The sequence below is a fragment of the Eptatretus burgeri genome, chromosome 16 (genome assembly GCF_056783735.1).
Source record: "Eptatretus burgeri isolate ZD-2024b chromosome 16, Ebu_testis_v1, whole genome shotgun sequence".
Lineage (NCBI taxonomy): Eukaryota > Metazoa > Chordata > Myxini > Myxiniformes > Myxinidae > Eptatretus > Eptatretus burgeri.
In genome coordinates this window covers 7807721-7834718 of record NC_140976.1, presented here as the reverse complement: position 1 = coordinate 7834718, position 26998 = coordinate 7807721, and the positions used below count along the sequence as shown (strand labels likewise).

Sequence of the window (26998 nt, the reverse complement as noted above, 5' to 3'; positions counted from 1 at the left end):
CAAGTAACTCATTTTCTAACATCCATCGAATGCAGGAGCAGCGCAACGTCACTGTTGCCTATTACTCTCATGCAATATCACTCAACATCCTCCATGGTTCGGAAACAGCCATTTATCTCACCTGAGCCATGACGTATGTGGATGTTCCTTGGAAGTTGAATCTCTTCCCATCAAAGCTGATGTAGTGAGGATCTCCCCAGCCAGTACATTCCGCTGTTGGAAAGATATCCGGTCTTAGCTTTCTTTCTTTTGACAGTTAGAATGACACGTTTGCACAATGACTTTTGAGCTGACAAATCTGAATGATTAAATCTGAATAATTTGCGACGAGGTCAAGTAATTTGCCCCGTCACGGAGATTACTGTGCGATGGAAAGAAGGGGATGTTGCATTCAAGAACGCCACAGTAAAACACGAACCATTGTAGAAAAATAAAATTGCACAGCCCCGCCTAGAATGCTGATGTCCAGCTGCCGACCAATGGTCGACTATGTAGCGCCTCACGTTTTGGATAGCAACCCAAGATACCCTCTTCGTCGGCGCGGCACTCGTTGAGCACCAAGTCGCAGTCCTGGGGAACACAGCTGATGGATCCACCCTGTCTGCAGCTGCACTTTTCACTGCAGTTGTCACTGACGAATGATTCTCCAACCTATGGGAACACACCCCACAGCATGAGTCATTTAAATGTCACATACTTACAGTTTAATCACGTGTCCGGCATGGCAACGCAAGGCGTAAAAACAATCAACACGTGTGTCCGGTGTGTTTTAGACTTCGCCAATCGTGATTCTTACTTCATAGTAGTGGGAACCACGCAGGCAGCCACAGTCTGCAGGCCTCACACACTGGTTCACGTCCCACACAAGGCCATTGTCACAAACACAGCCCTCAACGCATGAGCCTGTGTGCTTTTCGACCACATCGGGTTCAGAGCAAGAGGGAAAAGAGGCAGGAGCGCAGGTCGTGTAGTTGCTTCCCGCTGGACACAAAAGAGCTGCGAAGGAAAAAGGAATGCTGCATTAATTCTCATCGCTTAAAGAAACAAAGGAAGAGAAAATAAATGTGGTTTGTCAAAATATGATGCTGTCGTTTGTCGTCGTGAAAGGACCAGAACCATTGCATTAAGAGACAATAAATAGAGAGGAGGTAAACAATTCTTGAAATGGCAGTCAAAGACATCTTACGGCAGAATATGGGTGTCCTCCAGGTCGACAAAGCTATTCCGGCAGCCAAGCATGTCGCATAGTAAGACTCGAGAGCATCACACAGTGCTTCCTGCTCCATTTCCCTGACGACAACCTCAAACGTGCAGTCATCGAAGAATTCTTCTGGGTTTCGATGAGCGTGACAAGAGGCGAACGGTCCATCGTTGAGCAGCAAGAAACCACACGTGTCGTTTCTGCTTGCTATTTCCACCAGTGTTTCATTCAGATTGAGTGTGCTGCCATCGTCATCGACGCTGCTGTGGATGGAAAGGGGAAAAAAACGGCCTGAACGAACGTTTTGTGCTTGTCTTTTCTATTTTGCTGCAGTGCTCAGTTTCAAGGCAAGCAAAAAGGTCAAAATGAATGTGACAATAAAATGCAAGCAGTGGAATTCCATTGGCCGCTCGGTGGCAACAAACTTAACCGTTTTCTTTTTGGGGAGGCAAATGCAAGAACGTGAACAACAACCGTGAGCGTCAACCCGAGCTATATTTCAGACATGTACCTGTCGTCTTGGTGATAAATTTTCCAGCTGTTCCCAAAGGATGCTGGATCATTGGCCATGGTACCATTGGGCATTTGAAAGTCATTCCTCCTTTCGTCATCCATGTTCCCACAGAGACCACAGACTTGTGCTTTGTAGGAGCTGGACAGGCGTACGCCTACGTAATGATGTCCGTCGTAAAACACTTCCAGACCTAATGCGGTGCTCAGGTGACGGAAGCGGCCCCAGATCTTCACTTGCATTGAATCTGACCCATTGATATACTCGTATGGCATGGTTGTGGCCACTCCGTTCAGCTGTGTGCAAAGCAAACACGTGCACATGAGATACATCCCAGTGAGAATACTCAAATTGACAACGAAGAAGAACAATTAGGTGTCAGCATAAGGAGAGACAGATAAGAATTGGACTCTACCTTGAATCTCTTACTGTCGAAGAAGACAATTTGCATCCCATAGACTTCGGTGATGACTTCCCGAGTGTAGGAAACCTTGTTGTTTTTGCGATGCTCATTTGATACCAGCACCCTCCACTGTGATTCGTCGCAAAGCTGCAATTGCATACAAACAAAACAAGCTCAATCCAATGGCTGGCCCAAGTAACTCATTTTCTAACATCCATCGAATGCAGGAGCAGCGCAACGTCACTGTTGCCTATTACTCTCATGCAATATCACTCAACATCCTCCATGGTTCGGAAACAGCCATTTATCTCACCTGAGCCATGACGTATGTGGATGTTCCTTGGAAGTTGAATCTCTTCCCATCAAAGCTGATGTAGTGAGGATCTCCCCAGCCAGTACATTCCGCTGTTGGAAAGATATCCGGTCTGAGCTTTCTTTCTTTTGACAGTTAGAATGACACGTTTGCACAATGACTTTTGAGCTGACAAATCTAAATGATTAAATCTGAATAATTTGCGACGAGGTCAAGTAATTTGCCCCGTCACGGAGATTACTGTGCGATGGAAAGAAGGGGATGTTGCATTCAAGAACGCCACAGTAAAACACGAACCATTGTAGAAAAATAAAATTGCACAGCCCCGCCTAGAATGCTGATGTCCAGCTGCCGACCAATGGTCGACTATGTAGCGCCTCACGTTTTGGATAGCAACCCAAGATACCCTCTTCGTCGCCGCGGCACTCGTTGAGCACCAAGTCGCAGTCCTGGGGAACACAGCTGATGGATCCACCCTGTCTGCAGCTGCACTTTTCACTGCAGTTGTCACTGACGAATGATTCTCCAACCTATGGGAACACACCCCACAGCATGAGTCATTTAAATGTCACATACTTACAGTTTAATCACGTGTCCGGCATGGCAACGCAAGGCGTAAAAACAATCAACACGTGTGTCCGGTGTGTTTTGGACTTCGCCAATCGTGATTCTTACTTCATAGTAGTGGGAACCACGCAGGCAGCCACAGTCTGCAGGCCTTACACACTGGTTCACGTCCCACACAAGGCCATTTTCACAAACACAGCCCTCAACGCATGAGCCTGTGTGCTTTTCGACCACATCGGGTTCAGAGCAAGAGGGAAAAGAGGCAGGAGCGCAGGTCGTGGAGTTGCTTCCCGCTGGACACAAAAGAGCTGCGAAGGAAAAAGGAATGCTGCATTAATTCTCATCGCTTAAAGAAACAAAGGAAGAGAAAATAAATGGGGTTTGTCAAAATATGATGCTGTCGTTGTTTGTCGTCGTGAAAGGACCAGAACCATTGCATTAAGAGACAATAAATAGAGAGGAGGTAAACAATTCTTGAAATGGCAGTCAAAGACATCTTACGGCAGAATGTGGGTGTCCTCCAGGTCGACAAAGCTATTCCGGCAGCCAAGCATGTCGCATAGTAAGACTCGAGAGCATCACACAGTGCTTCCTGCTCCATTTCCCTGACGACAACCTCAAACGTGCAGTCATCGAAGAATTCTTCTGGGTTTCGATGAGCGTGACAAGAGGCGAACGGTCCATCGTTGAGCAGCAAGAAACCACACGTGTCGTTTCTGCTTGCTATTTCCACCAGTGTTTCATTCAGATTGAGTGTGCTGCCATCGTCATCGACGCTGCTGTGGATGGAAAGGGGAAAAAACGGCCTGAACGAACGTTTTGTGCTTGTCTTTTCTATTTTGCTGCAGTGCTCAGTTTCAAGGCAAGCAAAAAGGTCAAAATGAATGTGACAATAAAATGCAAGCAGTGGAATTCCATTGGCCGCTCGGTGGCAACAAACTTAACCGTTTTCTTTTTGGGGAGGCAAATGCAAGAACGTGAACAACAACCGTGAGCGTCAACCCGAGCTATATTTCAGACATGTACCTGTCGTCTTGGTGATAAATTTTCCAGCTGTTCCCAAAGGATGCTGGATCATTGGCCATGGTACCATTGGGCATTTGAAAGTCATTCCTCCTTTCGTCATCCATGTTCCCACAGAGACCACAGACTTGTGCTTTGTAGGAGCTGGACAGGCGTACGCCTACGTAATGATGTCCGTCGTAAAACACTTCCAGACCTAATGCGGTGCTCAGGTGACGGAAGCGGCCCCAGATCTTCACTTGCATTGAATCTGACCCATTGATATACTCGTATGGCATGGTTGTGGCCACTCCGTTCAGCTGTGTGCAAAGCAAACACGTGCACATGAGAAACATCCCAGTGAGAATACTCAAATTGACAACGAAGAAGAACAATTAGGTGTCAGCATAAGGAGAGACAGATAAGAATTGGACTCTACCTTGAATCTCTTACTGTCGAAGAAGACAATTTGCATCCCATAGACTTCGGTGATGACTTCCCGAGTGTAGGAAACCTTGTTGTTTTTGCGATGCTCATTTGATACCAGCACCCTCCACTGTGATTCGTCGCAAAGCTGCAATTGCATACAAACAAAACAAGCTCAATCCAATGGCTGGCCCAAGTAACTCATTTTCTAACATCCATCGAATGCAGGAGCAGCGCAACATCACTGTTGCCTATTACTCTCATGCAATATCACTCAACATCCTCCATGGTTCGGAAACAGCCATTTATCTCACCTGAGCCATGACGTATGTGGATGTTCCTTGGAAGTTGAATCTCTTCCCATCAAAGCTGATGTAGTGAGGATCTCCCCAGCCAGTACATTCCGCTGTTGGAAAGATATCCGGTCTTAGCTTTCTTTCTTTTGACAGTTAGAATGACACGTTTGCACAATGACTTTTGAGCTGACAAATGTAATTGATTAAATCTGAATAATTTGCGACGAGGTCAAGTAATTTCCCCCATCACGGAGATTACTGTGCGATGGAAAGAAGGGGATGTTGCATTCAAGAACGCCACAGTAAAACAGGATCCATTGCAGAAAAATAAAATTGCACAGCCCCGCCTAGAATGCTGATGTCCAGCTGCCGACCAATGGTCGACTATGTGGCGCCTCACGTTTTGGATAGCAACCCAAGATACCCTCTTCGTCGCCGCGGCACTCGTTGAGCACCAAGTCGCAGTCCTGGGGAACACAGCTGATGGATCCACCCTGTCTGCAGCTGCACTTTTCACTGCAGTTGTCACTGACGAATGATTCTCCAACCTATGGGAACACAACCCACAGCATGAGTCATTTAAATGTCACATACTTACAGTTTAATCACGTGTCCGGCATGGCAACGCAAGACGTAAAAACAATCAACACGTGTGTCCGGTGTGTTTTGGACTTCGCCAATCGTGATTCTTACTTCATGGTAGTGGGAACCACGCAGGCAGCCACAGTCTGCAGGCCTCACACACTGGTTCACGTCCCACACAAGGCCATTGTCACAAACACAGCCCTCAACGCATGAGCCTGTGTGCTTTTCGACCACATCGGGTTCAGAGCAAGAGGGAAAAGAGGCAGGAGCGCAGGTCGTGTAGTTGCTTCCCGCTGGACACAAAAGAGCTGCGAAGGAAAAAGGAATGCTGCATTAATTCTCATCGCTTAAAGAAACAAAGGAAGAGAAAATAAATGTGGTTTGTCAAAATATGATGCTGTCGTTGTTTGTCGTCGTGAAAGGACCAGAACCATTGCATTAAGAGACAATAAATAGAGAGGAGGTAAACAATTCTTGAAATGGCAGTCAAAGACATCTTACGGCAGAATGTGGGTGTCCTCCAGGTCGACAAAGCTATTCCGGCAGCCAAGCATGTCGCATAGTAAGACTCGAGAGCATCACACAGTGCTTCCTGCTCCATTTCCCTGACGACAACCTCAAACGTGCAGTCATCGAAGAATTCTTCTGGGTTTCGATGAGCGTGGCAAGAGGCGAACGGTCCATCGTTGAGCAGCAAGAAACCACACGTGTCGTTTCTGCTTGCTATTTCCACCAGTGTTTCATTCAGATTGAGTGTGCTGCCATCGTCATCGACGCTGCTGTGGATGGAAAGGGGAAAAAAACGGCCTGAACGAACGTTTTGTGCTTGTCTTTTCTATTTTGCTGCAGTGCTCAGTTTCAAGGCAAGCAAAAAGGTCAAAATGAATGTGACAATAAAATGCAAGCAGTGGAATTCCATTGGCCGCTCGGTGGCAACAAACTTAACCGTTTTCTTTTTGGGGAGGCAAATGCAAGAACGTGAACAACAACCGTGAGCGTCAACCCGAGCTATATTTCAGACATGTACCTGTCGTCTTGGTGATAAATTTTCCAGCTGTTCCCAAAGGATGCTGGATCATTGGCCATGGTACCATTGGGCATTTGAAAGTCATTCCTCCTTTCGTCATCCATGTTCCCACAGAGACCACAGACTTGTGCTTTGTAGGAGCTGGACAGGCGTACGCCTACGTAATGATGTCCGTCGTAAAACACTTCCAGACCTAATGCGGTGCTCAGGTGACGGAAGCGGCCCCAGATCTTCACTTGCATTGAATCTGACCCATTGATATACTCGTATGGCATGGTTGTGGCCACTCCGTTCAGCTGTGTGCAAAGCAAACACGTGCACATGAGAAACATCCCAGTGAGAATACTCAAATTGACAACGAAGAAGAACAATTAGGTGTCAGCATAAGGAGAGACAGATAAGAATTGGACTCTACCTTGAATCTCTTACTGTCGAAGAAGACAATTTGCATCCCATAGACTTCGGTGATGACTTCCCGAGTGTAGGAAACCTTGTTGTTTTTGCGATGCTCATTTGATACCAGCACCCTCCACTGTGATTCGTCGCAAAGCTGCAATTGCATACAAACAAAACAAGCTCATTCCAATGGCTGGCCCAAGTAACTCATTTTCTAACATCCATCGAATGCAGGAGCAGCGCAACGTCACTGTTGCCTATTACTCTCATGCAATATCACTCAACATCCTCCATGGTTCGGAAACAGCCATTTATCTCACCTGAGCCATGACGTATGTGGATGTTCCTTGGAAGTTGAATCTCTTCCCATCAAAGCTGATGTAGTGAGGATCTCCCCAGCCAGTACATTCCGCTGTTGGAAAGATATCCGGTCTTAGCTTTCTTTCTTTTGACAGTTAGAATGACACGTTTGCACAATGACTTTTGAGCTGACAAATCTGAATGATTAAATCTGAATAATTTGCGACGAGGTCAAGTAATTTGCCCCGTCACGGAGATTACTGTGCGATGGAAAGAAGGGGATGTTGCATTCAAGAACGCCACAGTAAAACACGAACCATTGTAGAAAAATAAAATTGCACAGCCCCGCCTAGAATGCTGATGTCCAGCTGCCGACCAATGGTCGACTATGTAGCGCCTCACGTTTTGGATAGCAACCCAAGATACCCTCTTCGTCGGCGCGGCACTCGTTGAGCACCAAGTCGCAGTCCTGGGGAACACAGCTGATGGATCCACCCTGTCTGCAGCTGCACTTTTCACTGCAGTTGTCACTGACGAATGATTCTCCAACCTATGGGAACACACCCCACAGCATGAGTCATTTAAATGTCACATACTTACAGTTTAATCACGTGTCCGGCATGGCAACGCAAGGCGTAAAAACAATCAACACGTGTGTCCGGTGTGTTTTAGACTTCGCCAATCGTGATTCTTACTTCATAGTAGTGGGAACCACGCAGGCAGCCACAGTCTGCAGGCCTCACACACTGGTTCACGTCCCACACAAGGCCATTGTCACAAACACAGCCCTCAACGCATGAGCCTGTGTGCTTTTCGACCACATCGGGTTCAGAGCAAGAGGGAAAAGAGGCAGGAGCGCAGGTCGTGTAGTTGCTTCCCGCTGGACACAAAAGAGCTGCGAAGGAAAAAGGAATGCTGCATTAATTCTCATCGCTTAAAGAAACAAAGGAAGAGAAAATAAATGTGGTTTGTCCAAATATGATGCTGTCGTTTGTCGTCGTGAAAGGACCAGAACCATTGCATTAAGAGACAATAAATAGAGAGGAGGTAAACAATTCTTGAAATGGCAGTCAAAGACATCTTACGGCAGAATATGGGTGTCCTCCAGGTCGACAAAGCTATTCCGGCAGCCAAGCATGTCGCATAGTAAGACTCGAGAGCATCACACAGTGCTTCCTGCTCCATTTCCCTGACGACAACCTCAAACGTGCAGTCATCGAAGAATTCTTCTGGGTTTCGATGAGCGTGACAAGAGGCGAACGGTCCATCGTTGAGCAGCAAGAAACCACACGTGTCGTTTCTGCTTGCTATTTCCACCAGTGTTTCATTCAGATTGAGTGTGCTGCCATCGTCATCGACGCTGCTGTGGATGGAAAGGGGAAAAACGGCCTGAACGAACGTTTTGTGCTTGTCTTTTCTATTTTGCTGCAGTGCTCAGTTTCAAGGCAAGCAAAAAGGTCAAAATGAATGTGACAATAAAATGCAAGCAGTGGAATTCCATTGGCTGCTCGGTGGCAACAAACTTAACCGTTTTCTTTTTGGGGAGGCAAATGCAAGAACGTGAACAACAACCGTGAGCGTCAACCCGAGCTATATTTCAGACATGTACCTGTCGTCTTGGTGATAAATTTTCCAGCTGTTCCCAAAGGATGCTGGATCATTGGCCATGGTACCATTGGGCATTTGAAAGTCATTCCTCCTTTCGTCATCCATGTTCCCACAGAGACCACAGACTTGTGCTTTGTAGGAGCTGGACAGGCGTACGCCTACGTAATGATGTCCGTCGTAAAACACTTCCAGACCTAATGCGGTGCTCAGGTGACGGAAGCGGCCCCAGATCTTCACTTGCATTGAATCTGACCCATTGATATACTCGTATGGCATGGTTGTGGCCACTCCGTTCAGCTGTGTGCAAAGCAAACACGTGCACATGAGATACATCCCAGTGAGAATACTCAAATTGACAACGAAGAAGAACAATTAGGTGTCAGCATAAGGAGAGACAGATAAGAATTGGACTCTACCTTGAATCTCTTACTGTCGAAGAAGACAATTTGCATCCCATAGACTTCGGTGATGACTTCCCGAGTGTAGGAAACCTTGTTGTTTTTGCGATGCTCATTTGATACCAGCACCCTCCACTGTGATTCGTCGCAAAGCTGCAATTGCATACAAACAAAACAAGCTCAATCCAATGGCTGGCCCAAGTAACTCATTTTCTAACATCCATCGAATGCAGGAGCAGCGCAACGTCACTGTTGCCTATTACTCTCATGCAATATCACTCAACATCCTCCATGGTTCGGAAACAGCCATTTATCTCACCTGAGCCATGACGTATGTGGATGTTCCTTGGAAGTTGAATCTCTTCCCATCAAAGCTGATGTAGTGAGGATCTCCCCAGCCAGTACATTCCGCTGTTGGAAAGATATCCGGTCTGAGCTTTCTTTCTTTTGACAGTTAGAATGACACGTTTGCACAATGACTTTTGAGCTGACAAATCTAAATGATTAAATCTGAATAATTTGCGACGAGGTCAAGTAATTTGCCCCGTCACGGAGATTACTGTGCGATGGAAAGAAGGGGATGTTGCATTCAAGAACGCCACAGTAAAACACGAACCATTGTAGAAAAATAAAATTGCACAGCCCCGCCTAGAATGCTGATGTCCAGCTGCCGACCAATGGTCGACTATGTAGCGCCTCACGTTTTGGATAGCAACCCAAGATACCCTCTTCGTCGGGGCGGCACTCGTTGAGCACCAAGTCGCAGTCCTGGGGAACACAGCTGATGGATCCACCCTGTCTGCAGCTGCACTTTTCACTGCAGTTGTCACTGACGAATGATTCTCCAACCTATGGGAACACACCCCACAGCATGAGTCATTTAAATGTCACATACTTACAGTTTAATCACGTGTCCGGCATGGCAACGCAAGGCGTAAAAACAATCAACACGTGTGTCCGGTGTGTTTTGGACTTCGCCAATCGTGATTCTTACTTCATAGTAGTGGGAACCACGCAGGCAGCCACAGTCTGCAGGCCTTACACACTGGTTCACGTCCCACACAAGGCCATTTTCACAAACACAGCCCTCAACGCATGAGCCTGTGTGCTTTTCGACCACATCGGGTTCAGAGCAAGAGGGAAAAGAGGCAGGAGCGCAGGTCGTGGAGTTGCTTCCCGCTGGACACAAAAGAGCTGCGAAGGAAAAAGGAATGCTGCATTAATTCTCATCGCTTAAAGAAACAAAGGAAGAGAAAATAAATGGGGTTTGTCAAAATATGATGCTGTCGTTGTTTGTCGTCGTGAAAGGACCAGAACCATTGCATTAAGAGACAATAAATAGAGAGGAGGTAAACAATTCTTGAAATGGCAGTCAAAGACATCTTACGGCAGAATGTGGGTGTCCTCCAGGTCGACAAAGCTATTCCGGCAGCCAAGCATGTCGCATAGTAAGACTCGAGAGCATCACACAGTGCTTCCTGCTCCATTTCCCTGACGACAACCTCAAACGTGCAGTCATCGAAGAATTCTTCTGGGTTTCGATGAGCGTGACAAGAGGCGAACGGTCCATCGTTGAGCAGCAAGAAACCACACGTGTCGTTTCTGCTTGCTATTTCCACCAGTGTTTCATTCAGATTGAGTGTGCTGCCATCGTCATCGACGCTGCTGTGGATGGAAAGGGGAAAAAACGGCCTGAACGAACGTTTTGTGCTTGTCTTTTCTATTTTGCTGCAGTGCTCAGTTTCAAGGCAAGCAAAAAGGTCAAAATGAATGTGACAATAAAATGCAAGCAGTGGAATTCCATTGGCCGCTCGGTGGCAACAAACTTAACCGTTTTCTTTTTGGGGAGGCAAATGCAAGAACGTGAACAACAACCGTGAGCGTCAACCCGAGCTATATTTCAGACATGTACCTGTCGTCTTGGTGATAAATTTTCCAGCTGTTCCCAAAGGATGCTGGATCATTGGCCATGGTACCATTGGGCATTTGAAAGTCATTCCTCCTTTCGTCATCCATGTTCCCACAGAGACCACAGACTTGTGCTTTGTAGGAGCTGGACAGGCGTACGCCTACGTAATGATGTCCGTCGTAAAACACTTCCAGACCTAATGCGGTGCTCAGGTGACGGAAGCGGCCCCAGATCTTCACTTGCATTGAATCTGACCCATTGATATACTCGTATGGCATGGTTGTGGCCACTCCGTTCAGCTGTGTGCAAAGCAAACACGTGCACATGAGAAACATCCCAGTGAGAATACTCAAATTGACAACGAAGAAGAACAATTAGGTGTCAGCATAAGGAGAGACAGATAAGAATTGGACTCTACCTTGAATCTCTTACTGTCGAAGAAGACAATTTGCATCCCATAGACTTCGGTGATGACTTCCCGAGTGTAGGAAACCTTGTTGTTTTTGCGATGCTCATTTGATACCAGCACCCTCCACTGTGATTCGTCGCAAAGCTGCAATAGCATACAAACAAAACAAGCTCAATCCAATGGCTGGCCCAAGTAACTCATTTTCTAACATCCATCGAATGCAGGAGCAGCGCAACGTCACTGTTGCCTATTACTCTCATGCAATATCACTCAACATCCTCCATGGTTCGGAAACAGCCATTTATCTCACCTGAGCCATGACGTATGTGGATGTTCCTTGGAAGTTGAATCTCTTCCCATCAAAGCTGATGTAGTGAGGATCTCCCCAGCCAGTACATTCCGCTGTTGGAAAGATATCCGGTCTGAGCTTTCTTTCTTTTGACAGTTAGAATGACACGTTTGCACAATGACTTTTGAGCTGACAAATCTAAATGATTAAATCTGAATAATTTGCGACGAGGTCAAGTAATTTGCCCCGTCACGGAGATTACTGTGCGATGGAAAGAAGGGGATGTTGCATTCAAGAACGCCACAGTAAAACACGAACCATTGTAGAAAAATAAAATTGCACAGCCCCGCCTAGAATGCTGATGTCCAGCTGCCGACCAATGGTCGACTATGTAGCGCCTCACGTTTTGGATAGCAACCCAAGATACCCTCTTCGTCGGCGCGGCACTCGTTGAGCACCAAGTCGCAGTCCTGGGGAACACAGCTGATGGATCCACCCTGTCTGCAGCTGCACTTTTCACTGCAGTTGTCACTGACGAATGATTCTCCAACCTATGGGAACACACCCCACAGCATGAGTCATTTAAATGTCACATACTTACAGTTTAATCACGTGTCCGGCATGGCAACGCAAGGCGTAAAAACAATCAACACGTGTGTCCGGTGTGTTTTAGACTTCGCCAATCGTGATTCTTACTTCATAGTAGTGGGAACCACGCAGGCAGCCACAGTCTGCAGGCCTCACACACTGGTTCACGTCCCACACAAGGCCATTGTCACAAACACAGCCCTCAACGCATGAGCCTGTGTGCTTTTCGACCACATCGGGTTCAGAGCAAGAGGGAAAAGAGGCAGGAGCGCAGGTCGTGTAGTTGCTTCCCGCTGGACACAAAAGAGCTGCGAAGGAAAAAGGAATGCTGCATTAATTCTCATCGCTTAAAGAAACAAAGGAAGAGAAAATAAATGTGGTTTGTCCAAATATGATGCTGTCGTTTGTCGTCGTGAAAGGACCAGAACCATTGCATTAAGAGACAATAAATAGAGAGGAGGTAAACAATTCTTGAAATGGCAGTCAAAGACATCTTACGGCAGAATATGGGTGTCCTCCAGGTCGACAAAGCTATTCCGGCAGCCAAGCATGTCGCATAGTAAGACTCGAGAGCATCACACAGTGCTTCCTGCTCCATTTCCCTGACGACAACCTCAAACGTGCAGTCATCGAAGAATTCTTCTGGGTTTCGATGAGCGTGACAAGAGGCGAACGGTCCATCGTTGAGCAGCAAGAAACCACACGTGTCGTTTCTGCTTGCTATTTCCACCAGTGTTTCATTCAGATTGAGTGTGCTGCCATCGTCATCGACGCTGCTGTGGATGGAAAGGGGAAAAAAACGGCCTGAACGAACGTTTTGTGCTTGTCTTTTCTATTTTGCTGCAGTGCTCAGTTTCAAGGCAAGCAAAAAGGTCAAAATGAATGTGACAATAAAATGCAAGCAGTGGAATTCCATTGGCTGCTCGGTGGCAACAAACTTAACCGTTTTCTTTTTGGGGAGGCAAATGCAAGAACGTGAACAACAACCGTGAGCGTCAACCCGAGCTATATTTCAGACATGTACCTGTCGTCTTGGTGATAAATTTTCCAGCTGTTCCCAAAGGATGCTGGATCATTGGCCATGGTACCATTGGGCATTTGAAAGTCATTCCTCCTTTCGTCATCCATGTTCCCACAGAGACCACAGACTTGTGCTTTGTAGGAGCTGGACAGGCGTACGCCTACGTAATGATGTCCGTCGTAAAACACTTCCAGACCTAATGCGGTGCTCAGGTGACGGAAGCGGCCCCAGATCTTCACTTGCATTGAATCTGACCCATTGATATACTCGTATGGCATGGTTGTGGCCACTCCGTTCAGCTGTGTGCAAAGCAAACACGTGCACATGAGATACATCCCAGTGAGAATACTCAAATTGACAACGAAGAAGAACAATTAGGTGTCAGCATAAGGAGAGACAGATAAGAATTGGACTCTACCTTGAATCTCTTACTGTCGAAGAAGACAATTTGCATCCCATAGACTTCGGTGATGACTTCCCGAGTGTAGGAAACCTTGTTGTTTTTGCGATGCTCATTTGATACCAGCACCCTCCACTGTGATTCGTCGCAAAGCTGCAATTGCATACAAACAAAACAAGCTCAATCCAATGGCTGGCCCAAGTAACTCATTTTCTAACATCCATCGAATGCAGGAGCAGCGCAACGTCACTGTTGCCTATTACTCTCATGCAATATCACTCAACATCCTCCATGGTTCGGAAACAGCCATTTATCTCACCTGAGCCATGACGTATGTGGATGTTCCTTGGAAGTTGAATCTCTTCCCATCAAAGCTGATGTAGTGAGGATCTCCCCAGCCAGTACATTCCGCTGTTGGAAAGATATCCGGTCTGAGCTTTCTTTCTTTTGACAGTTAGAATGACACGTTTGCACAATGACTTTTGAGCTGACAAATCTAAATGATTAAATCTGAATAATTTGCGACGAGGTCAAGTAATTTGCCCCGTCACGGAGATTACTGTGCGATGGAAAGAAGGGGATGTTGCATTCAAGAACGCCACAGTAAAACACGAACCATTGTAGAAAAATAAAATTGCACAGCCCCGCCTAGAATGCTGATGTCCAGCTGCCGACCAATGGTCGACTATGTAGCGCCTCACGTTTTGGATAGCAACCCAAGATACCCTCTTCGTCGTCGCGGCACTCGTTGAGCACCAAGTCGCAGTCCTGGGGAACACAGCTGATGGATCCACCCTGTCTGCAGCTGCACTTTTCACTGCAGTTGTCACTGACGAATGATTCTCCAACCTATGGGAACACACCCCACAGCATGAGTCATTTAAATGTCACATACTTACAGTTTAATCACGTGTCCGGCATGGCAACGCAAGGCGTAAAAACAATCAACACGTGTGTCCGGTGTGTTTTGGACTTCGCCAATCGTGATTCTTACTTCATAGTAGTGGGAACCACGCAGGCAGCCACAGTCTGCAGGCCTTACACACTGGTTCACGTCCCACACAAGGCCATTTTCACAAACACAGCCCTCAACGCATGAGCCTGTGTGCTTTTCGACCACATCGGGTTCAGAGCAAGAGGGAAAAGAGGCAGGAGCGCAGGTCGTGGAGTTGCTTCCCGCTGGACACAAAAGAGCTGCGAAGGAAAAAGGAATGCTGCATTAATTCTCATCGCTTAAAGAAACAAAGGAAGAGAAAATAAATGGGGTTTGTCAAAATATGATGCTGTCGTTGTTTGTCGTCGTGAAAGGACCAGAACCATTGCATTAAGAGACAATAAATAGAGAGGAGGTAAACAATTCTTGAAATGGCAGTCAAAGACATCTTACGGCAGAATGTGGGTGTCCTCCAGGTCGACAAAGCTATTCCGGCAGCCAAGCATGTCGCATAGTAAGACTCGAGAGCATCACACAGTGCTTCCTGCTCCATTTCCCTGACGACAACCTCAAACGTGCAGTCATCGAAGAATTCTTCTGGGTTTCGATGAGCGTGACAAGAGGCGAACGGTCCATCGTTGAGCAGCAAGAAACCACACGTGTCGTTTCTGCTTGCTATTTCCACCAGTGTTTCATTCAGATTGAGTGTGCTGCCATCGTCATCGACGCTGCTGTGGATGGAAAGGGGAAAAAAACGGCCTGAACGAACGTTTTGTGCTTGTCTTTTCTATTTTGCTGCAGTGCTCAGTTTCAAGGCAAGCAAAAAGGTCAAAATGAATGTGACAATAAAATGCAAGCAGTGGAATTCCATTGGCCGCTCGGTGGCAACAAACTTAACCGTTTTCTTTTTGGGGAGGCAAATGCAAGAACGTGAACAACAACCGTGAGCGTCAACCCGAGCTATATTTCAGACATGTACCTGTCGTCTTGGTGATAAATTTTCCAGCTGTTCCCAAAGGATGCTGGATCATTGGCCATGGTACCATTGGGCATTTGAAAGTCATTCCTCCTTTCGTCATCCATGTTCCCACAGAGACCACAGACTTGTGCTTTGTAGGAGCTGGACAGGCGTACGCCTACGTAATGATGTCCGTCGTAAAACACTTCCAGACCTAATGCGGTGCTCAGGTGACGGAAGCGGCCCCAGATCTTCACTTGCATTGAATCTGACCCATTGATATACTCGTATGGCATGGTTGTGGCCACTCCGTTCAGCTGTGTGCAAAGCAAACACGTGCACATGAGAAACATCCCAGTGAGAATACTCAAATTGACAACGAAGAAGAACAATTAGGTGTCAGCATAAGGAGAGACAGATAAGAATTGGACTCTACCTTGAATCTCTTACTGTCGAAGAAGACAATTTGCATCCCATAGACTTCGGTGATGACTTCCCGAGTGTAGGAAACCTTGTTGTTTTTGCGATGCTCATTTGATACCAGCACCCTCCACTGTGATTCGTCGCAAAGCTGCAATAGCATACAAACAAAACAAGCTCAATCCAATGGCTGGCCCAAGTAACTCATTTTCTAACATCCATCGAATGCAGGAGCAGCGCAACGTCACTGTTGCCTATTACTCTCATGCAATATCACTCAACATCCTCCATGGTTCGGAAACAGCCATTTATCTCACCTGAGCCATGACGTATGTGGATGTTCCTTGGAAGTTGAATCTCTTCCCATCAAAGCTGATGTAGTGAGGATCTCCCCAGCCAGTACATTCCGCTGTTGGAAAGATATCCGGTCTGAGCTTTCTTTCTTTTGACAGTTAGAATGACACGTTTGCACAATGACTTTTGAGCTGACAAATCTAAATGATTAAATCTGAATAATTTGCGACGAGGTCAAGTAATTTGCCCCGTCACGGAGATTACTGTGCGATGGAAAGAAGGGGATGTTGCATTCAAGAACGCCACAGTAAAACACGAACCATTGTAGAAAAATAAAATTGCACAGCCCCGCCTAGAATGCTGATGTCCAGCTGCCGACCAATGGTCGACTATGTAGCGCCTCACGTTTTGGATAGCAACCCAAGATACCCTCTTCGTCGGGGCGGCACTCGTTGAGCACCAAGTCGCAGTCCTGGGGAACACAGCTGATGGATCCACCCTGTCTGCAGCTGCACTTTTCACTGCAGTTGTCACTGACGAATGATTCTCCAACCTATGGGAACACACCCCACAGCATGAGTCATTTAAATGTCACATACTTACAGTTTAATCACGTGTCCGGCATGGCAACGCAAGGCGTAAAAACAATCAACACGTGTGTCCGGTGTGTTTTGGACTTCGCCAATCGTGATTCTTACTTCATAGTAGTGCGAACCACGCAGGCAGCCACAGTCTGCAGGCCTTACACACTGGTTCACGTCCCACACAAGGCCATTTTCACAAACACAGCCCTCAACGCATGAGCCTGTGTGCTTTTCGACCACATCGGGTTCAGAGCAAGAGGGAAAAGAGGCAGGAGCGCAGGTCGTGGAGTTGCTTCCCGCTGGACACAAAAGAGCTGCGAAGGAAAAAGGAATGCTGCATTAATTCTCATCGCTTAAAGAAACAAAGGAAGAGAAAATAAATGGGGTTTGTCAAAATATGATGCTGTCGTTGTTTGTCGTCGTGAAAGGACCAGAACCATTGCATTAAGAGACAATAAATAGAGAGGAGGTAAACAATTCTTGAAATGGCAGTCAAAGACATCTTACGGCAGAATGTGGGTGTCCTCCAGGTCGACAAAGCTATTCCGGCAGCCAAGCATGTCGCATAGTAAGACTCGAGAGCATCACACAGTGCTTCCTGCTCCATTTCCCTGACGACAACCTCAAAAGAGCAGTCATCGAAGAATTCTTCTGGGTTTCGATGAGCGTGGCAAGAGGCGAACGGTCCATCGTTGAGCAGCAAGAAACCACACGTGTCGTTTCTGCTTGCTCTTTCCACCAGTGTTTCATTCAGAGTGAGTGTGCTGCCATCGTCGTCGACGCTGCTGTGGATGGAAAGCGGAAAAAAACGGCCTGAACGAACGTTTTGTGCTTCTCTTTTCTATTTTGCTGCAGTGCTCAGTTTCAAGGCAAGCAAAAAGGTCAAAATGAATGTGACAATAAAATGCAAGCAGTGGAATTCCATTGGCCGCTTGGTGGCAACAAATTTAACCGTTTTCTTTTTGGGGAGGCAAATGCAAGAATGTGAACAACAACCGTGAGCGTCAACCCGAGCTATATTTCAGACATGTACCTGTCGTCTTGGTGATAAATTTTCCAGCTGTTCCCAAAGGATGCTGGATCATTGGCCATGGTACCATTGGGCATTTGAAAGTCATTCTTCCTTTCGTCATCCATGTTCCCACAGAGACCACAGACTTGTGCTTTGTAGGAGCTGGACAGGCGTACGCCTACGTAATGATGTCCGTCGTAAAACACTTCCAGACCTAATGCGGTGCTCAGGTGACGGAAGCGGCCCCAGATCTTCACTTGCATTGAATCTGACCCATTGATATACTCGTATGGCATGGTTGTGGCCACTCCGTTCAGCTGTGTGCAAAGCAAACACGTGCACATGAGAAACATCCCAGTGAGAATACTCAAATTGACAACGAAGAAGAACAATTAGGTGTCAGCATAAGGAGAGACAGATAAGAATTGGACTCTACCTTGAATCTCTTACTGTCGAAGAAGACAATTTGCATCCCATAGACTTCGGTGATGACTTCCCGAGTGTAGGAAACCTTGTTGTTTTTGCGATGCTCATTTGATACCAGCACCCTCCACTGTGATTCGTCGCAAAGCTGCAATAGCATACAAACAAAACAAGCTCAATCCAATGGCTGGCCCAAGTAACTCATTTTCTAACATCCATCGAATGCAGGAGCAGCGCAACGTCACTGTTGCCTATTACTCTCATGCAATATCACTCAACATCCTCCATGGTTCGGAAACAGCCATTTATCTCACCTGAGCCATGACGTATGTGGATGTTCCTTGGAAGTTGAATCTCTTCCCATCAAAGCTGATGTAGTGAGGATCTCCCCAGCCAGTACATTCCGCTGTTGGAAAGATATCCGGTCTTAGCTTTCTTTCTTTTGACAGTTAGAATGACACGTTTGCACAATGACTTTTGAGCTGACAAATCTAAATGATTAAATCTGAATAATTTGCGACGAGGTCAAGTAATTTGCCCCGTCACGGAGATTACTGTGCGATGGAAAGAAGGGGATGTTGCATTCAAGAACGCCACAGTAAAACACGAACCATTGTAGAAAAATAAAATTGCACAGCCCCGCCTAGAATGCTGATGTCCAGCTGCCGACCAATGGTCGACTATGTAGCGCCTCACGTTTTGGATAGCAACCCAAGATACCCTCTTCGTCGGCGCGGCACTCGTTGAGCACCAAGTCGCAGTCCTGGGGAACACAGCTGATGGATCCACCCTGTCTGCAGCTGCACTTTTCACTGCAGTTGTCACTGACGAATGATTCTCCAACCTATGGGAACACACCCCACAGCATGAGTCATTTAAATGTCACATACTTACAGTTTAATCACGTGTCCGGCATGGCAACGCAAGGCGTAAAAACAATCAACACGTGTGTCCGGTGTGTTTTGGACTTCGCCAATCGTGATTCTTACTTCATAGTAGTGGGAACCACGCAGGCAGCCACAGTCTGCAGGCCTTACACACTGGTTCACGTCCCACACAAGGCCATTTTCACAAACACAGCCCTCAACGCATGAGCCTGTGTGCTTTTCGACCACATCGGGTTCAGAGCAAGAGGGAAAAGAGGCAGGAGCGCAGGTCGTGTAGTTGCTTCCCGCTGGACACAAAAGAGCTGCGAAGGAAAAAGGAATGCTGCATTAATTCTCATCGCTTAAAGAAACAAAGGAAGAGAAAATAAATGGGGTTTGTCAAAATATGATGCTGTCGTTGTTTGTCGTCGTGAAAGGACCAGAACCATTGCATTAAGAGACAATAAATAGAGAGGAGGTAAACAATTCTTGAAATGGCAGTCAAAGACATCTTACGGCAGAATGTGGGTGTCCTCCAGGTCGACAAAGCTATTCCGGCAGCCAAGCATGTCGCATAGTAAGACTCGAGAGCATCACACAGTGCTTCCTGCTCCATTTCCCTGACGACAACCTCAAACGTGCAGTCATCGAAGAATTCTTCTGGGTTTCGATGAGCGTGGCAAGAGGCGAACGGTCCATCGTTGAGCAGCAAGAAACCACACGTGTCGTTTCTGCTTGCTCTTTCCACCAGTGTTTCATTCAGAGTGAGTGTGCTGCCATCGTCGTCGACGCTGCTGTGGATGGAAAGGGGAAAAAAACGGCCTGAACGAACGTTTTGTGCTTCTCTTTTCTATTTTGCTGCAGTGCTCAGTTTCAAGGCAAGCAAAAAGGTCAAAATGAATGTGACAATAAAATGCAAGCAGTGGAATTCCATTGGCCGCTTGGTGGCAACAAATTTAACCGTTTTCTTTTTGGGGAGGCAAATGCAAGAATGTGAACAACAACCGTGAGCGTCAACCCGAGCTATATTTCAGACATGTACCTGTCGTCTTGGTGATAAATTTTCCAGCTGTTCCCAAAGGATGCTGGATCATTGGCCATGGTACCATTGGGCATTTGAAAGTCATTCTTCCTTTCGTCATCCATGTTCCCACAGAGACCACAGACTTGTGCTTTGTAGGAGCTGGACAGGCGTACGCCTACGTAATGATGTCCGTCGTAAAACACTTCCAGACCTAATGCGGTGCTCAGGTGACGGAAGCGGCCCCAGATCTTCACTTGCATTGAATCTGACCCATTGATATACTCGTATGGCATGGTTGTGGCCACTCCGTTCAGCTGTGTGCAAAGCAAACACGTGCACATGAGAAACATCCCAGTGAGAATACTCAAATTGACAACGAAGAAGAACAATTAGGTGTCAGCATAAGGAGAGACAGATAAGAATTGGACTCTACCTTGAATCTCTTACTGTCGAAGAAGACAATTTGCATCCCATAGACTTCGGTGATGACTTCCCGAGTGTAGGAAACCTTGTTGTTTTTGCGATGCTCATTTGATACCAGCACCCTCCACTGTGATTCGTCGCAAAGCTGCAATTGCATACAAACAAAACAAGCTCAATCCAATGGCTGGCCCAAGTAACTCATTTTCTAACATCCATCGAATGCAGGAGCAGCGCAACGTCACTGTTGCCTATTACTCTCATGCAATATCACTCAACATCCTCCATGGTTCGGAAACAGCCATTTATCTCACCTGAGCCATGACGTATGTGGATGTTCCTTGGAAGTTGAATCTCTTCCCATCAAAGCTGATGTAGTGAGGATCTCCCCAGCCAGTACATTCCGCTGTTGGAAAGATATCCGGTCTTAGCTTTCTTTCTTTTGACAGTTAGAATGACACGTTTGCACAATGACTTTTGAGCTGACAAATCTAAATGATTAAATCTGAATAATTTGCGACGAGGTCAAGTAATTTGCCCCGTCACGGAGATTACTGTGCGATGGAAAGAAGGGGATGTTGCATTCAAGAACGCCACAGTAAAACACGAACCATTGTAGAAAAATAAAATTGCACAGCCCCGCCTAGAATGCTGATGTCCAGCTGCCGACCAATGGTCGACTATGTAGCGCCTCACGTTTTGGATAGCAACCCAAGATACCCTCTTCGTCGGGGCGGCACTCGTTGAGCACCAAGTCGCAGTCCTGGGGAACACAGCTGATGGATCCACCCTGTCTGCAGCTGCACTTTTCACTGCAGTTGTCACTGACGAATGATTCTCCAACCTATGGGAACACACCCCACAGCATGAGTCATTTAAATGTCACATACTTACAGTTTAATCACGTGTCCGGCATGGCAACGCAAGACGTAAAAACAATCAACACGTGTGTCCGGTGTGTTTTGGACTTCGCCAATCGTGATTCTTACTTCATGGTAGTGGGAACCACGCAGGCAGCCACAGTCTGCAGGCCTCACACACTGGTTCACGTCCCACACAAGGCCATTGTCACAAACACAGCCCTCAACGCATGAGCCTGTGTGCTTTTCGACCACATCGGGTTCAGAGCAAGAGGGAAAAGAGGCAGGAGCGCAGGTCGTGTAGTTGCTTCCCGCTGGACACAAAAGAGCTGCGAAGGAAAAAGGAATGCTGCATTAATTCTCATCGCTTAAAGAAACAAAGGAAGAGAAAATAAATGTGGTTTGTCAAAATATGATGCTGTCGTTGTTTGTCGTCGTGAAAGGACCAGAACCATTGCATTAAGAGACAATAAATAGAGAGGAGGTAAACAATTCTTGAAATGGCAGTCAAAGACATCTTACGGCAGAATGTGGGTGTCCTCCAGGTCGACAAAGCTATTCCGGCAGCCAAGCATGTCGCATAGTAAGACTCGAGAGCATCACACAGTGCTTCCTGCTCCATTTCCCTGACGACAACCTCAAACGTGCAGTCATCGAAGAATTCTTCTGGGTTTCGATGAGCGTGACAAGAGGCGAACGGTCCATCGTTGAGCAGCAAGAAACCACACGTGTCGTTTCTGCTTGCTATTTCCACCAGTGTTTCATTCAGATTGAGTGTGCTGCCATCGTCATCGACGCTGCTGTGGATGGAAAGGGGAAAAAACGGCCTGAACGAACGTTTTGTGCTTGTCTTTTCTATTTTGCTGCAGTGCTCAGTTTCAAGGCAAGCAAAAAGGTCAAAATGAATGTGACAATAAAATGCAAGCAGTGGAATTTCATTGGCCGCTCGGTGGCAACAAACTTAACCGTTTTCTTTTTGGGGAGGCAAATGCAAGAACGTGAACAACAACCGTGAGCGTCAACCCGAGCTATATTTCAGACATGTACCTGTCGTCTTGGTGATAAATTTTCCAGCTGTTCCCAAAGGATGCTGGATCATTGGCCATGGTACCATTGGGCATTTGAAAGTCATTCCTCCTTTCGTCATCCATGTTCCCACAGAGACCACAGACTTGTGCTTTGTAGGAGCTGGACAGGCGTACGCCTACGTAATGATGTCCGTCGTAAAACACTTCCAGACCTAATGCGGTGCTCAGGTGACGGAAGCGGCCCCAGATCTTCACTTGCATTGAATCTGACCCATTGATATACTCGTATGGCATGGTTGTGGCCACTCCGTTCAGCTGTGTGCAAAGCAAACACGTGCACATGAGAAACATCCCAGTGAGAATACTCAAATTGACAACGAAGAAGAACAATTAGGTGTCAGCATAAGGAGAGACAGATAAGAATTGGACTCTACCTTGAATCTCTTACTGTCGAAGAAGACAATTTGCATCCCATAGACTTCGGTGATGACTTCCCGAGTGTAGGAAACCTTGTTGTTTTTGCGATGCTCATTTGATACCAGCACCCTCCACTGTGATTCGTCGCAAAGCTGCAATTGCATACAAACAAAACAAGCTCAATCCAATGGCTGGCCCAAGTAACTCATTTTCTAACATCCATCGAATGCAGGAGCAGCGCAACGTCACTGTTGCCTATTACTCTCATGCAATATCACTCAACATCCTCCATGGTTCGGAAACAGCCATTTATCTCACCTGAGCCATGACGTATGTGGATGTTCCTTGGAAGTTGAATCTCTTCCCATCAAAGCTGATGTAGTGAGGATCTCCCCAGCCAGTACATTCCGCTGTTGGAAAGATATCCGGTCTTAGCTTTCTTTCTTTTGACAGTTAGAATGACACGTTTGCACAATGACTTTTGAGCTGACAAATCTAAATGATTAAATCTGAATAATTTGCGACGAGGTCAAGTAATTTGCCCCGTCACGGAGATTACTGTGCGATGGAAAGAAGGGGATGTTGCATTCAAGAACGCCACAGTAAAACACGAACCATTGTAGAAAAATAAAATTGCACAGCCCCGCCTAGAATGCTGATGTCCAGCTGCCGACCAATGGTCGACTATGTAGCGCCTCACGTTTTGGATAGCAACCCAAGATACCCTCTTCGTCGGCGCGGCACTCGTTGAGCACCAAGTCGCAGTCCTGGGGAACACAGCTGATGGATCCACCCTGTCTGCAGCTGCACTTTTCACTGCAGTTGTCACTGACGAATGATTCTCCAACCTATGGGAACACACCCCACAGCATGAGTCATTTAAATGTCACATACTTACAGTTTAATCACGTGTCCGGCATGGCAACGCAAGGCGTAAAAACAATCAACACGTGTGTCCGGTGTGTTTTGGACTTCGCCAATCGTGATTCTTACTTCATGGTAGTGGGAACCACGCAGGCAGCCACAGTCTGCAGGCCTCACACACTGGTTCACGTCCCACACAAGGCCATTGTCACAAACACAGCCCTCAACGCATGAGCCTGTGTGCTTTTCGACCACATCGGGTTCAGAGCAAGAGGGAAAAGAGGCAGGAGCGCAGGTCGTGTAGTTGCTTCCCGCTGGACACAAAAGAGCTGCGAAGGAAAAAGGAATGCTGCATTAATTCTCATCGCTTAAAGAAACAAAGGAAGAGAAAATAAATGGGGTTTGTCAAAATATGATGCTGTCGTTGTTTGTCGTCGTGAAAGGACCAGAACCATTGCATTAAGAGACAATAAATAGAGAGGAGGTAAACAATTCTTGAAATGGCAGTCAAAGACATCTTACGGCAGAATGTGGGTGTCCTCCAGGTCGACAAAGCTATTCCGGCAGCCAAGCATGTCGCATAGTAAGACTCGAGAGCATCACACAGTGCTTCCTGCTCCATTTCCCTGACGACAACCTCAAACGTGCAGTCATCGAAGAATTCTTCTGGGTTTCGATGAGCGTGGCAAGAGGCGAACGGTCCATCGTTGAGCAGCAAGAAACCACACGTGTCGTTTCTGCTTGCTCTTTCCACCAGTGTTTCATTCAGATTGAGTGTGCTGCCATCGTCATCGACGCTGCTGTGGATGGAAAGGGGAAAAAAACGGCCTGAACGAACGTTTTGTGCTTGTCTTTTCTATTTTGCTGCAGTGCTCAGTTTCAAGGCAAGCAAAAAGGTCAAAATGAATGTGACAATAAAATGCAAGCAGTGGAATTCCATTGGCCGCTCGGTGGCAACAAACTTAACCGTTTTCTTTTTGGGGAGGCAAATGCAAGAACGTGAACAACAACCGTGAGCGTCAACCCGAGCTATATTTCAGACATGTACCTGTCGTCTTGGTGATAAATTTTCCAGCTGTTCCCAAAGGATGCTGGATCATTGGCCATGGTACCATTGGGCATTTGAAAGTCATTCTTCCTTTCGTCATCCATGTTCCCACAGAGACCACAGACTTGTGCTTTGTAGGAGCTGGACAGGCGTACGCCTACGTAATGATGTCCGTCGTAAAACACTTCCAGACCTAATGCGGTGCTCAGGTGACGGAAGCGGCCCCAGATCTTCACTTGCATTGAATCTGACCCATTGATATACTCGTATGGCATGGTTGTGGCCACTCCGTTCAGCTGTGTGCAAAGCAAACACGTGCACATGAGAAACATCCCAGTGAGAATACTCAAATTGACAACGAAGAAGAACAATTAGGTGTCAGCATAAGGAGAGACAGATAAGAATTGGACTCTACCTTGAATCTCTTACTGTCGAAGAAGACAATTTGCATCCCATAGACTTCGGTGATGACTTCCCGAGTGTAGGAAACCTTGTTGTTTTTGCGATGCTCATTTGATACCAGCACCCTCCACTGTGATTCGTCGCAAAGCTGCAATTGCATACAAACAAAACAAGCTCAATCCAATGGCTGGCCCAAGTAACTCATTTTCTAACATCCATCGAATGCAGGAGCAGCGCAACGTCACTGTTGCCTATTACTCTCATGCAATATCACTCAACATCCTCCATGGTTCGGAAACAGCCATTTATCTCACCTGAGCCATGACGTATGTGGATGTTCCTTGGAAGTTGAATCTCTTCCCATCAAAGCTGATGTAGTGAGGATCTCCCCAGCCAGTACATTCCGCTGTTGGAAAGATATCCGGTCTTAGCTTTCTTTCTTTTGACAGTTAGAATGACACGTTTGCACAATGACTTTTGAGCTGACAAATGTAATTGATTAAATCTGAATAATTTGCGACGAGGTCAAGTAATTTCCCCCATCACGGAGATTACTGTGCGATGGAAAGAAGGGGATGTTGCATTCAAGAACGCCACAGTAAAACAGGATCCATTGCAGAAAAATAAAATTGCACAGCCCCGCCTAGAATGCTGATGTCCAGCTGCCGACCATTGGTCGACTATGTGGCGCCTCACGTTTTGGATAGCAACCCAAGATACCCTCTTCGTCGCCGCGGCACTCATTGAGCACCAAGTCGCAGTCCTGGGGAACACAGCTGATGGATCCACCCTGTCTGCAGCTGCACTTTTCACTGCAGTTGTCACTGACGAATGATTCTCCAACCTATGGGAACACACCCCACAGCATGAGTCATTTAAATGTCACATACTTACAGTTTAATCACGTGTCCGGCATGGCAACGCAAGACGTAAAAACAATCAACACGTGTGTCCGGTGTGTTTTGGACTTCGCCAATCGTGATTCTTACTTCATGGTAGTGGGAACCACGCAGGCAGCCACAGTCTGCAGGCCTCACACACTGGTTCACGTCCCACACAAGGCCATTGTCACAAACACAGCCCTCAACGCATGAGCCTGTGTGCTTTTCGACCACATCGGGTTCAGAGCAAGAGGGAAAAGAGGCAGGAGCGCAGGTCGTGTAGTTGCTTCCCGCTGGACACAAAAGAGCTGCGAAGGAAAAAGGAATGCTGCATTAATTCTCATCGCTTAAAGAAACAAAGGAAGAGAAAATAAATGTGGTTTGTCAAAATATGATGCTGTCGTTTGTCGTCGTGAAAGGACCAGAACCATTGCATTAAGAGACAATAAATAGAGAGGAGGTAAACAATTCTTGAAATGGCAGTCAAAGACATCTTACGGCAGAATATGGGTGTCCTCCAGGTCGACAAAGCTATTCTGGCAGCCAAGCATGTCGCATAGTAAGACTCGAGAGCATCACACAGTGCTTCCTGCTCCATTTCCCTGACGACAACCTCAAACGTGCAGTCATCGAAGAATTCTTCTGGGTTTCGATGAGCATGACAAGAGGCGAACGGTCCATCGTTGAGCAGCAAGAAACCACACGTGTCGTTTCTGCTTGCTCTTTCCACCAGTGTTTCATTCAGATTGAGTGTGCTGCCATCGTCATCGACGCTGCTGTGGATGGAAAGGGGAAAAAAACGGCCTGAACGAACGTTTTGTGCTTGTCTTTTCTATTTTGCTGCAGTGCTCAGTTTCAAGGCAAGCAAAAAGGTCAAAATGAATGTGACAATAAAATGCAAGCAGTGGAATTTC

At 46.8% G+C, this 26998-nt stretch overlaps 1 protein-coding gene across 1 annotated transcript; it reads right to left on the bottom strand.

Annotated features, from left to right (window-relative positions):
* Positions 1-5066: 5066 nt before the first annotated feature.
* LOC147010435 (IgGFc-binding protein-like) lies at positions 5067-11049 on the bottom strand. The gene is made up of 10 exons (XM_085860360.1): positions 10946-11049; positions 10421-10698; positions 10028-10227; positions 9735-9882; positions 9353-9477; positions 8113-8452; positions 7723-7922; positions 7430-7577; positions 7048-7172; positions 5067-5267 (listed from the first exon to the last, which is right to left on the bottom strand). Exons 1-10 carry the CDS (start codon positions 11047-11049, stop codon positions 5067-5069), a joined length of 1869 nt encoding a protein of 622 aa, XP_085716486.1.
* Between the last annotated feature and the right edge of the window lie 15949 nt (positions 11050-26998).